Source organism: Siphateles boraxobius, unplaced genomic scaffold (assembly GCF_051911475.1).
Source record: "Siphateles boraxobius isolate OS27281-9 unplaced genomic scaffold, OSU_SipBor_1 19, whole genome shotgun sequence".
Lineage (NCBI taxonomy): Eukaryota > Metazoa > Chordata > Actinopteri > Cypriniformes > Leuciscidae > Siphateles > Siphateles boraxobius.
In genome coordinates, this window is record NW_027508799.1 from 19,258,776 (window position 1) to 19,273,077 (window position 14,302).

The 14,302-nt window shown below is 39.8% G+C and overlaps 1 protein-coding gene across 12 annotated transcripts in view; it reads left to right on the forward strand.

Annotated features, from left to right (window-relative positions):
- Positions 1–12,367, forward strand: part of magi2a (membrane associated guanylate kinase, WW and PDZ domain containing 2a) — a 287,056-nt gene extending 274,689 nt beyond the window's left edge. For 7 of the 12 annotated variants that reach the window (XM_077234024.1, XM_077234027.1, XM_077234026.1 and 4 more), the window contains 4 exons: positions 2,093–2,309; positions 2,667–2,810; positions 5,220–5,358; positions 11,442–12,367. In XM_077234024.1, coding sequence (XP_077090139.1) covers positions 2,093–2,309; positions 2,667–2,810; positions 5,220–5,358; positions 11,442–12,142 — 1,201 coding nt within the window. In that variant the 3' untranslated portion in view covers positions 12,143–12,367. Of the gene's footprint in view, positions 1–2,092; positions 2,310–2,666; positions 2,811–5,219; positions 5,359–8,204; positions 8,316–11,441 lie in introns of all 12 variants that reach the window. The other 5 variants (XM_077234032.1, XM_077234033.1, XM_077234025.1 and 2 more) reach the window with 3 other exon arrangements.
- The last annotated feature ends 1,935 nt before the right edge of the window (positions 12,368–14,302 follow it).

Here is a 14,302-nt window from a genome sequence, read left to right on the forward strand (position 1 = left end):
AATGTGTGTGCTGCCCACACACACAAAACAGCCATGGATCTCACAAGGAGCACTGCCTCCTCCAGAGCTGGCTGGACGGTCTCTGGCTGGACGGTCTCTGGCTGGACGGTCTCTGGCTGGACGGTCTCTGGCTGGACGGTCTCTGGCTGGACGGTCTCTGGCTGGACGGTCTCTGGCTGGACGGTCTCTGGCTGGACGGTCTCTGGCTGGACGGTCTCTGGCTGGACGGTCTCTGGCTGGACGGTCTCTGGCTGGACGGTCTCTGGCTGGACGGTCTCTGGCTGGACGGTCTCTGGCTGGACGGTCTCTGGCTGGACGGTCTCTGGCTGGACGGTCTCTGGCTGGACGGTCTCTGGCTGGACGGTCTCTGGCTGGACGGTCTCTGGCTGGACGGTCTCTGGCTGGACGGTCTCTGGCTGGACGGTCTCTGGCTGGACGGTCTCTGGCTGGACGGTCTCTGGCTGGACGGTCTCTGGCTGGACGGTCTCTGGCTGGACGGTCTCTGGCTGGACGGTCTCTGGCTGGACGGTCTCTGGCTGGACGGTCTCTGGCTGGACGGTCTCTGGCTGGACGGTCTCTGGCTGGACGGTCTCTGGCTGGACGGTCTCTGGCTGGACGGTCTCTGGCTGGACGGTCTCTGGCTGGACGGTCTCTGGCTGGACGGTCTCTGGCTGGACGGTCTCTGGCTGGACGGTCTCTGGCTGAAGAAGCTCAGGAAGGTCGTCAAAAAGCTCAGACTCAGGCTCGGCAGAACATGACTCAGGGCCCACAGTGAGGGAGGATCCACAAACCCACAGAGCTCTGTCCATAAATTCAGCAAAAGAAAGATTTAAGTCTTCTAGCAGCAGTATCTGGGTTAGTGGATCATCCAGTCCTCTCCAGAACCGCTGCTTTAAGAACTCCTCCTCCCAGTAAACGTCCTGATGCAGATGCAGGTAAACTGCAACAAATTCCTCCAGAGAACTCCCATTCTGATTAAATAGCAAAGCCTCCATAGCGTCCTCCATATTTTGGTCGGTTCTTCTGTCACGGTTGTGGTGTAGATGAAGACAGGCTGAGGCAAAAAAGCTCCAATTCAAAGATTTACTCAAAAGCAACAACAAACAGGTACAGGCAGGCAGAGGGTCCACTCACAAAACACTAGTTAACATAGACGAGAACCGACAAAGACAGACTGAACAGAAGAAACTAAATACAGAGACAAATGAACCATAATGATGTGAAGACAGGTGACACAGATGATGATAACGAGGAACAGGCTGGTAAGTGAGGGAGTGAGTTCAGGTGTGGAGACAAGGAGGATTCTGGGAAGTGTAGTGCAGACAAGGACAGACAGGTGCAGACGAGGACTGTGACAACAACACTAAAAACAGAAGTTTATTTACTATCAGTTGTTTTAAATACCTCAAGTAAATTTAGACATCACAACATTATAATGCATAGTAGGAAAGATGGATATTTTGCTGACGATATGGAAGCGATGTATTATGGGTCACTAATCATTTGAATGGACACATTCAAGTCAAAAATTTCTTGACAACAAGTTAAAACTCTAATAAAGTTAACTATTACAGACTCTCTCACTATTAGGTTGTTGCGTAAAATCACTTATCTCTTACAGAACTGAATAATTTACCTGCATGGCTCTTTAAAACAGTTTTTAATAATTTATATAGCCTGCAGGGACCAATGATTTCACTTCCTCTCCATGCTCTCTAAAGTTTCAATATACACCCTAGAGCTCCTCAGGCTTCGCCATTTTCAACAGAACATTATCCTGCATTAAACTTTAAAATTCATTAGAGCGTTAGTTCTGTCTGTGGCAAGTCATTTTTGACAGCATCCACTGGAAAACAGATGTAAACAGAGTAAATATTATGAGAGAATCTCCGCATTCCCATATATGTAAATTACAGGGTTTTTTTGCTGATAAAAGAAACTATTTTGAATTGACTCATTTTTAAAAAGAAAGTGTCATAAAAATCACCAGAGAAGTAGTCCAATTCTCCCTTGCAGCTACACATATTCCAACTCTGTGCGTAAGATTCAACGGCATTTGTGCTCACTGGTTCCGCTCTGATTGGTTATTCAGCTACAGGTCAGAGGTGAAAGCAAGACAGGATGTAAAACCCGATATTCGGCAGCCGTTCACTGATTACCGCCAACCCCCGGTGGACTACAGACACCCTCCTGTGGCAGATTACCGACAGCCACCAACACTGGATTACAGACACCCCCCTCTGCTGGACTACAGACAGCTGTCCACCGACCCTCGCACCTTTCCCTTACCAGACTACAGGATGCCACAGGTAACTCTGCTGCCACGCTGTATACACTCACACACTGTGCTACAGTTTTAATGGGAGTAGAAATACACACTGACATCATAATTTGTCACTAATCAGTAGATTAATATCTTGAAATGACTATGTTTAAGTGCATTAGGTGGCACTGACAGCTCATTTCCATAAAGTATGGATAATGCATGTTCATAATATGTCCATAAAGTCCTTAATTTGTGTGTGTGTGTGTGTGTGTGTGTGTGTGTGTGTGTGTGTGTGTGTGTGTGTGTGTGTGTGTGTGTGTGTGTGTGTGTGTGTGTGTGTGTGTGTGTGTGTGTGTGTGTGTGTGTGTGTGTGTGTGTGTGTGTGTGTGCGTGTTGGCAGGATTTTGATTTCTTCACAGTTGAGTTGGAAAAGGGTATGAAAGGTTTTGGCTTTAGTATCCGTGGAGGTCGCGAGTATAAGATGGACCTGTTCGTTCTGCGATTGGCTGAAGATGGACCAGCCATACGCAATGGGAGGATGAGGGTGAGCTGAAATCTCTATCTATCTATCTATCTATCTATCTATCTATCTATCTATCTATCTATCTATCTATCTATCTATCTATCTATCTATCTATCTATCTCTCATCAGTTTCTGCAGATGTTCTGTTCCCTTTTAAGCTCTTGTCTGTAATGAAGCTTAGGATATAATTTTTTTTCCTACCTCTTATTCCACTCTTTTCATATTTAGTCCATTACCTGACCGTTCAAGAGCCTCAGTTCTGACTGTAAACATCATCCTGTCTTTTTTCAGGGTGTGAATATAACCCCGCACAATGTGCCTTTTTAAACTATAATTAGTTTGTGGTGGAACAGACCTGTGGTATTTAAAAAGTCCATTAAGCGTGAAGTCACATAGCCCCTAGCAGACATTGCTGCTGCTGTAGATTTCCACACATACCCTCTAGATAAACTGAAAACATAATCGAGCTGCTGACGCTGCTAGCTGTAAGGCTTTTACTAACACTCTCCACCCTAGAGGTCAGAGGAACCTGACCCAAGCTCAGTGCAGGAACAAAAAAACGAGAGACTCCTTGTCAATATTGAGAGAGTTGAGGTCATACTGCTCTCTGCCCCTAATTTAAACAAGACCTTAATGAGTCATGGAAAACTTGCCGCCCCGTCGCTGGCAGCGACCTGCTCAGACTTCCCCATTATCCAGACCATTTGAGAGGAATTCTCCATTTGTTACTATAATTGGCTCGTTCATTTTCCTCAACCCCTGGCCAATTAGTTCACAGGCACAAGACAAGTTCGATGCAGCTACATGCTTAGCATCAGCATATATGTGGGAACATTTTCCTGTTATGGAGGCACCAGTATATTCATAACTACGCAAATGTTTCTACATTATTTGTTTGTCTGTTAAGGGAAAAAGTTATAGTATTTGTTAAGGATGTGAAAAACTACTTTTTTTCTTAATTACCTTTTTTTATGCAAATACTTTAATGTTTAATTGTCCAATAACCAACATGCAAAACTGAATTATTTATATTTATTAATTGGTATGTATTATGTACACTGTAAAAAAATATATGATCAATAAGTTATGACAACATACGTTTTAACATTGCTTTAACTCATCAAAATAAGTTAAGCAATTTTCAACTTTTTACAAGATTCAACTCATTTTTAAGTCAGTTTAATGTAATTTAAGTTGAAGTGACATAAACATCCAAGTTGATTGTACTTAATTTAAGACAGCAACTTTTTTACAGTGTTGTATGTAGTTTGTATTATGTTGTTCTACAGTAATATAAAAAACAATACACATTATGTAATGAAAATATATTTTTTTACAGTAAATTATATTATTTATATTATAACAATTTATTGTGCTTTTAAAAAAATAATACATTATGAAATGTATATATATTTATATTACTAGTCTCTGTAATTAAATTGTCAATGGGTTTTCCATAACCAAAAAGAACAGAATGTAAGGGTCTAAAAACACATTTTAAACGTTGAACTATTTTAACTTTATTTTTCAAACTATTGTTAATTTAAAATATTAAAAATGGCACGGTGACAGACCAAGACACCTGCATGTGAACATAAAACAACTTTTTTTAAATCCAAAGACTGACAGGTATTTCACAATTGAATCTTTTCAATTTCACAAAACTATCTTAGCCCACCAAAAAAAACTGAGCCTTACGGATGCATAATATGCATAATAACAGGAATATTGCTCACAGCAAATTATATGACAGTTTGACAGTAATTGTGTTGAAATGTATTGTTGAAGGCGGTGGATTCGTTAGACAAGGCACTTTGATGGCTGTGCTTTAATGAATGTGAATTTAGAGACAGCACCACAGCTAAAAATATTAAGATAAAACATAGATGATACAAAAAAAATCTAGACCCCACTGATTGACTAGTCACTTGGTGGGCAACTAATTATAGTATAGATTATACTGCCTTCCTTTATATCAAGGAAAGGCAATTAACCAGTTCCTTGTTATTCTCAATATCACACACCTTATTCACAGCTGATGAAGAGCATCAGTGTTGTACCTCGTAGGACCCTCGTACCCATGATTCATTCATTTACTGATGCTAATTCTAAAAATTAATTGGTACTCTATCTCATTCATGACTGCTAATGCTGATGAAAGCTTAACCAAAACCGCCGACATGAGTTATGGATCTATATTGATCCTACTGAATAATTATCCTTAATAAATGATAGTCATATCATCATTAAAACCAGAGAGGGTGCAATTCAAAGCTGTCGAAAAATAATTACTGCTGTTCTGTGTGTACATTTGCACATCTATCTTCACAAACTTGGGTATTTGAATACCAGCTAAACATTCTGTTGAATGTTTGTGTTGGTTGATTTTTTCCGTATAGAGATAATAGACATAATTTGTCTTTTTTGCAGGTTGGTGATCAGATTATTGAAATAAATGGGGAGACCACAAGGGATATGACCCACGCTCGGGCTATTGAGCTCATCAAATCGGGTGGCCGTAGAGTTCGCCTGCTGCTCAAGAGAGGCACAGGGCAGGTCCCTGAGTATGGTAGGTTTACACGAACTGTCTGAACACATACCTTACTGCTCAGAATTGCCAACAGTATTAGATCACTTAGGTTACAGGGCCCCAAAGAGATGGACTAACCATCAGCACAAGACAAATATCACCTCATCTTTGGAAGAGGTCATATTTTATTGGGTAACGCATAAAATGTGAATAGCATAACTTATTTAGCATACATTTCATATGTTGTGAAATAATGCATTGACTTATTCACACCAGGAGCAAAATGTTTCTGGTTGACAGGTTTCATATGATATGTTATTCTCAATAGGAATTTATAGGTACTTTTCATCAGTTTCAGTTTTCCTCAGTCGCATTGATTTCTTTTTTTGAAACAGTTTTAACATTCTCTAAACTGTAAGTGCAATTGTCAGGACTGTTCTACAAAATGTAGTAACACCACCGAAAACGTGTATTTCATGCTTCAAAACTTGTTATTGTGTCATTAATTGGCCAATGACACCTACATAAAAGGTTTTTTTTGTCATCACGTGAGCCACACTGGTCATTATGTGCTTTTGTTCACCATGGCAGTCAACTCTGGAAATGTTTGTTATCCTGTATATAAATCCTGTATCAAACTCCTATATATATATATATATATATATATATATATATTTTTTTTTTAGGTACATATTTCAACGTTAAGTAATATTTTACTGGGAGAATTAATACTGTAAAAGACAGAAAAAGAATGCACATTTGTATGTGTACAGTACATTTCTTTTGTAGCAATGTGTTACATGTAATAGATATTTATGGAATATACAGGTCCTTCTCAAAAAAATTGCATATTGTGATAAATTTCATTATATTCCATTATGTAATGATAAAAATTAAACTTTCATATATTTTAGATTCATTGCACACCAACTGAAATATTTCAGGTCTTTTATTGTTTTAATACTGATGATTTTGGCATACGGCTCATGAAAACCCCAAATTCCTATCTCAAAAAATTAGCATATCATGAAAAGGGTCTCTAAACGAGCTATTAACCTAATCATCTGAATCAACTAATTAACTCTAAACACCTGCAAAAGATTCTTGAGGCTTTTAAAAACTCCCAGCCTGTTTCATTACTCAAAACCGCAATCATGGGTAAGACTGCCGACCTGACTGCTGTCCAGAAGGCCATCATTGACACCCTCAAGCAAGAGGGTAAGACACAGAAAGAAATTTCTGAACAAATAGGCTGTTCCCAGAGTGCTGTATCAAGGCACCTAAGTGGGAAGTCTGTGGGAAGGAAAAAGTGTGGCAAAAAACGCTCCACAACGAGAAGAGGTGACCGGACCCTGAGGAAGATTGTGGAGAAGGACCGATTCCAGACCTTGGGGGACCTGCGGAAGCAGTGGACTGAGTCTGGAGTAGAAACATCCAGAGCCACCGTGCACAGGCGTGTGCAGGAAATGGGCTACAGGTGCTGCATTCCCCAGGTCAAGCCACTTTTGAACCAGAAACAGCGGCAGAAGCGCCTGACCTGGGCTACAGAGAAGCAGCACTGGACTGTTGCTCAGCGGTCCAAAGTACTTTTTTCGGATGAAAGCAAATTTTGCATGTCATTCGGAAATCAAGGTGCCAGAGTCTGGAGGAAGACTGGGGGAGAAGGAAATGCCAAAAATGCCTGAAGTCCAGTGTCAAGTACCCACAGTCAGTGATGGTCTGGGGTGCCATGTCAGCTGCTGGTGTTGGTCCACTGTGTTTTATCAAGGGCAGGGTCAATGCAGCTAGCTATCAGGAGATTTTGGAGCACTTCATGCTTCCATCTGCTGAAAAGCTTTATGGAGGTGAAGATTTCATTTTTCAGCACGACCTGGCACCTGCTCACAGTGCCAAAACCACTGGTAAATGGTTTACTGACCATGGTATTACTGTGCTCAATTGGCCTGCCAACTCTCCTGACCTGAACCCCATAGAGAATCTGTGGGATATTGTGAAGAGAAAGTTGAGAGACGCAAGACCCAACACTCTGGATGAGCTTAAGGCTGCTATCGAAGCATCCTGGGCCTCCATAACACCTCAGCAGTGCCACAGGCTGATTGCCTCCATGCCACGCCGCATTGAAGCAGTCATTTCTGCAAAAGGATTCCCGACCAAGTATTGAGTGCATAACTGAACATAATTATTTGAAGGTTGAGTTTTTTTGTATTAAAAACACTTCTTTTATTGGTCGGATGAAATATGCTAATTTTTTGAGATAGGAATTTGGGGTTTTCATGAGCTGTATGCCAAAATCATCAGTATTAAAACAATAAAAGACCTGAAATATTTCAGTTGGTGTGCATACTGTGCAATGAATCTAAAATATATGAAAGTTTAATTTTTATCATTACATTATGGAAAATAATGAACTTTATCACAATATGCTAATTGTTTAAGAAGGACCCTGTACATGATCATTTTGCATGTGATGGCTTATTGTAGTTACTTCAGAAAATGAATAAGAAAATGAATAAGAAATTCAAATCTGATAAGAAGAAAATTGTTTAGAATTCTGAACTTATTGTTTTGAGAGAGAAAAAATCCCATTTAAGAGCCAAAGCTATGGAGAAAAATCATTCTCTTGTACACTAATATTTAACAACCCCAAAATGATTTTTGTAATACATTAAACTCCTTCCATTTTCCTGCTAACACAACACTATGACAGCATGCTCTTGGTATTAATGCAGGTATAGCTAGGCTTCTTCTGTTTCATCAATGTTATTGGCTGTTAGTGAATAATTCTCACTTCCTTTCTCAAGTTTCCTCACTGAATACTATCTCTGCACTGATCTTAATACTGTCTTAGCCTGTGGCTGCTGTTCTAACCCTAATGATTGGTCTAGGTTGTTACTTCACCTCTTATAGGAATGGTACCTTCCAGTCTCTCCATGTGCATGAAAAGTGACAACCATGGCTCCCCCTATTTCTTCCTAATGGGCCATCCTAAAGACACGGTTTGTAATAGAGTGCATGCGTTCTAACACATCAGTCCATCATTCTTTCTTGGAGTGCTGTGGTTTGGATTGGTTAGTTCTACTCACTCTTGTGATTTGTGTGTGTGTGTGTGTGTGTGTGCGTGCATGCATGCATCTTTATATAGCTATTATTTTAATTTATATGTGTATAAATTTCGTATATAATTTTGTATCTGAATCTGTTAATGATTTTGACTCTGCTTTAGACTTTAAGTTAAGGGGCGATAAAGAAAAAATATACTTTTTATTCTTGTCAAATTTTTTGTATATCTTATGTAGATTTTTACAGTATGTATTGCTTTGAAATGGCTTAAACGTGTATTGTTTTTCAATTAGTGAAACCATCGTTTCCATTGGCCATTGTTGCCAGGTAAAAATCTAGATCTAAAATCTAAAAAAACGGTGATTACGGTAATTTGTTACACGGTAATTATACATTTAAGTATTGAGTAATATTAAGTAACTAAAACAAGTCATGTTTTAAGCAAATGAACAAAATATGTTCATGGCATTCATAAATGAATATTTTATAATATTCATTTCATATTTTATAATCTCCCCTCATCAAATACATAAATCATTAGCCTTTAAAAACATTGTGTTTGTTTTAATAAAGAAAACGCTGTACTTATTCAAAGAACCAGTTATTTATGTCCCCTTGCGCCGCAAAAAAGCAGAGGCCGTCTCCGAATTGTGTGCAGCACTTGATTCTAAATGGAAGCGGGTGGAGCTACTGTTTGAGGTTTTGCAGACAGTTTGACAGTATAAGCTTTAGTCAGAAGCTCTTTAAAGTAGAAAAATCTATTCAAATTCTTGTATAAAGTATAGGCAAAAAAAAGAAAAAAACTCGTTAAAAAATAATGTTATTAACTGGTATTTTTTCTAATCCAACCGTTTTCGGAATGGTAATTTTACAGAAGGAAAAGAAGATTTTTTTTCTTTTTTTTTTTCTTCGTTTTTAAGCCCTGTTGAATATATTTACATTTTCTAAATATTATCTAACCATACTTCATTTAGGTCATACAATGAAAGCACTGAGTACAGTACATATCTATTGAAATTCCCGCATTGAAAGAGAGACAGCATATCCACCCCTACATGCACATACACTCTTAACATTCGTGTAACTGACTTTCCTTTGTGATAAAAACTTGACGCCTATGAAGTTCTAACAGCCACAGGAACAACCCTGTGCACACTTTCCTTTGAATTCCTCTCACACTCGGCCATCTCTTCTCATGCGTTTAGTATCCCACTGCGATCTCTGTGGCGCCACAAAAGCCTTGCTGAAATACAGCCATCATGAGATGGTTGTGTCAGCCTCTATGGTTTTATATTCCATACCTGTCTTCTATTTCACAGTGAAAAACCTTTTATGAGCTTGGATTCATCTTTTTCCTCTATAGGCCAGTGATTTCTACTGCACCTGGGCCATATAAAGGAGGGAAAATGTACCCCAGTAGAGTAAGAAAAGGCTAGCACAGAGATACAATGATACATAATGGTTCACTCTTGCTATATTTCCCTGTGCTTGAAGCTTGATGATAATAAGATATTTTTGTAAATGTTTGTTTTCTTCAGTTGAAATGATCTCCCAGCCAATTTCTTTGTTAGCGCACATTGAAATGGCCACCTTGGTGCATATGTGCTGCGTAGGTTGGTAGAAACCTGAGCAGTCCTCAGTGTATCCTGCAATATATGCGGTGACAGGTAGGATTAGGGATGTATAATGAGAATATTAAGGTTGGTGACCCTCTTTCAGTTTGGGTTGTGGATTGTGGGCGTCACTCCAATATAAGCATCTGGGTATGAAGTGATCTGTGTGAGTGTATGTGTGGGGAGGCGGATAGCGGGAGAAGCCAATGGGAAAACCTGATTATTCCACACCCTGTAGACATATGAAACTGGTTTACTGTCTGAAAACTATCCCATTTCCTGTCAGTAATGGAGGTTGGTTTTGTATGGTATGTAAACAATGTAATATAGTGCTCTGTGTCAAACAGTGGCACTTTACAAAAAGTGGTAATTCCATTCCATGCTATCAGTTGGTAATACCATAGTACTTTGATATTTACCATGGTAATGTATTTATATGCTACTCCAACATACTTCAAACATACTTTGTGGAACTATTACAATAGGTCCCAAATCCATAGCATTTTCATTCATAGAATACATTGTACCATGTGCAAAAAAACGATGATAATACCATTGCATTTTTTTGGTAGTGTGGTTTGAGTGATTTTTAGTTTTTTCCTCCCAAACCAGTTCAGCGCAAACCCTGCCGCACAGCCAATTCTGTTGTTTTTATTGGTCATGACAATCTCAGGGCCCTATTTTAACGACCTAAAACGCAAGTGTCAAGCGCAATGCAAGTAACTAAGGATAAATTACTCTTGCGCTTGACGCAAATATAAAAGGTTTGGTCTGAAGTAGCTTCATTATTCATAGGTGTGGTTTGGGCATAACGGGAAACAAACAAATAAGAGCTTTATATCACATTCCCTTTAAGAGCATGATGAACGAGGTGCGCTTGTTCCATGGCGCAATAGGGCCGTAAAAGAAAGAGAAGTGACATTGGGGATGGGACAAACCCACCCAAATTAGCTTCGGTTAAACATGCATATAATAATTTGGGTAAATGTGTAAGCTTTATGCCTATTTTTCCCATCGTCATGGACACAACAATGATTTCCCTCGTGTTTTAATATTAGGGCCCTCAGTGTCAATATAACACTGAAACAAATACTCGCCCCTAACCCCAATCTAAACCCTTACCTTAATCTAATTTTATCATTGGTATATATCATTACTGTTTGTCACAATCGGATCCATGATATTTCTGAACTGTGAACTGAATCCATGAAGTCTGAACTTTTCTTGAAAGGTGACTAAAGGATTGAGTTGCGAAATGAAATTGGGGTTTGCTCTGAACTGGTTTGGGGGGGGGGGGATCATGCGATTTGTGTAGTTCAGGTTGATTTAGTTAGTGCTTTTTTGCCAGTGTTAGCTTTGGTTCCTCTATTTACTTTTTTATTCTGGTGTGTGAGTGTGTTTCCATTTGTGCTTCTTTCTTTGGATGTAACTGTTACCTTTTTCACCCAGCAGATAGTCCCACCCCTTGGGATGCTCACACTACAGCCTCCCCAAGTCTGTCGGAAGTAGCACCACCCCTCGACAGCTTATCTAATCCATCAGCAGCTTCTCATGTGAACCCACCCACTGACCCACCTCATACATTGTCCTTGGAAGCAGCAGGTCCAGACTGTTCCCAGGGTCCTAGAGGCCCAGAGAGTAGGGCTCTGGAGCAGACCAGTGTGGGGAAGAGGTCAGCCATTGCAGGTGGAGTTGGGGGTGGGACCAAACAGAGGGAGGGTAGCAGGACCAACCATCGCTCTAGTGGAGGGAAGGTTCAGCAACAATACCTTGATGAACTTACGGGAGAGCCCAAATCCCATAAAAGCAGCCGGGCAAAGTCCAAGGAGCGCAGGAGGGAACGGAGCAACACGCCATCTCGAAAACGAAACTCGCCCAAAACTTCCCCTACTGACACCAATATGAATGGGGGAAACGGATGCCTAGATGGTAGCAACAACCAACCAGGAGCTCTGGTCCCATTCAAAGCCCTACCAAAGGAACCAGAGAAAGGGCAAATGAGCCAAGAGAGTCGTCCCAGCCACAACTCCAAGACCAGCAGCAGTGCATCAGGCAGGAAGGCCACAGTATCCCCAGGGCCCTGGAAGATCCCTGGTACAGACAAGCTACCCAGTACCCTACGCTCAGCCACCTCCACCATCAGCAGATAACATCTCACCCCAATCTCAGGCCCAAGTTTAGACCTTACTTTGGCTTTGACTTCTTTCAGCCAACTCTTGGACCAGCACTGGGCCATGATCTGCCTTTTTTGGGACTAGTTGGGCTTGGGCACTGCTTGATTGCTTTTCACAGGCTTGCTCTACTTAGTAGAGATCTGTTTTAAAATTGACTTGGTACCACCCTCCCACAATCCTCACTAAAGACCTTTCCATGCATTTCTAGACAGAGCATTTTTTATTTATATTTTATTCTAAGTTATTTTAACAGATATGACACCCACAACCTTAAGAACTGGAAGCATTCACTCCAAAAATTGAACCACGGTAGAATGAGTGATGCATGTAGCGTGCTAAAAGAAACCCGGACTGGTTTGAACTGTTGGGGAAAAGCACTCAAGACTCAGAGATGTACATGCATAGAAAACCACTTACTGACACTAAACCACCACTGGTGGCTACAGCAATTTTATACAGTTTCATAAAAAATGAAGAATACTGAAGGAGTTATCAGACATACATTTTTTGTGTATTTGAAGAATGAATATGATTAAAAAGATTCTATATGAGCGGACACTCTACTATGGAACTCTGCCTTAAAGACTGACCTGCAGATGTCTGTATAGGGTTGGTGAAATGAATATAGAAATAGATATATTATATGACTACATATATGTGAGACATATTGTAAATATGGTCTTTATACACTATTGTGACCCCATACTGGAGTATTGACATCATACATGGTGTAAGTTAGAAGAGTGTAATCTAGAATTCATTCCTACTCCACTCTAAGGTGCGTTCCCACTGACAGCGATTTAAACTCAAGTGGGTGCTAGTAGGTGTTCCTACTCAACTCAATATCGAACTGTAAAAGGAAACCGATCACATGACCTACACTGTCTACACTGACATCGGTAGTCGCCACATCCAGTTCAAGATCTCAGTGGTCGCTTGTGTCACTTAAAATCGCCAACCCTCACTGATGATTAATGACTTGCAGTTGCTGAAAATTTCTATCAGTGTGAGCACCCCTTGAGACCACTGATTGCTCAGTTAATTTCTGAAGGAGCCAGTGGGCTTTGACCTTCTCTTGACTCTGTCATCACTAGTTCAGTCTATTCTCCCTTTACTTGTCTACATGAACAAAGCAATTTGAAGGATCCCAAGATGGGTTTGATAAAAATAGAAAGGATTTGATTAGGGCAGAGTGCCTTATGCCAGGGGTGTCCAATCCTGGATGGCCACTGTCCTGCTAAGTTTAACTCCAATCCTAATTAAACACTCCTGACTAGCTAATCAAGGTCTTCAGAATTACTAGAAATGTCCAGGTAAGTGTTTTCGGGTAGGTTTTGAGATAAACTCTTCAGTACATTGGCCCTCCGAGAGCAGGATTGGACACACCTGCCTTATCCCAACCACTTGATGCTTTATTTGAGCTCCGAATCCTAGGCAACGACATCAAGACAAAAAAAAACGTGAATTCAAATTCAAAATGAATTTGACTATTGTTCTGTTAAACTGAATGAGTATGTCATTGCATCCCTATCTCTGTATGCTGATTGGTGTCTAAATCAACTGAGAGGCTGGTTTATGGTCATAGTATATCTATATACATCAATATAAAATTGAAAGCTATTTTCGTACATAGATAGATGGCAGTCTTCTAAGAGAAGTGCAGATATTTATTAATGATATCTCTGACAGGAGTTCAAATGTTTGTTGAGCACTTGGTCTTTAAATAAACATATATATCTATATCTATATATATATATATATATATATATATATATATATATATATATATATAGATATAGATATAGATATAGATATATGTCTATTTAAAGAATGCAGTACTGTTAAGAGGAAATGCTGTGCATCCATGATATTCATTGAATATTTCTGAGGAAATGAATTCCCAAAATCCTGCAATGAAGATTTGCTTATTAACATATTCCCTATATAAAATATTGTGTGATGTTAAATCTCTTTCACATGATTCACAAATCATGCTATTTGCATTCTTCACAAAAGGTTGATTTTTACTTGCCAATAGCAAATTGTGAAAGCAAATGGAAAAAAGTAACGTACAGTATGCTTTTCTGTCATGCATTGTTTTTTTCCGAATGTCATCACCCACACTTTAAGTAAGGG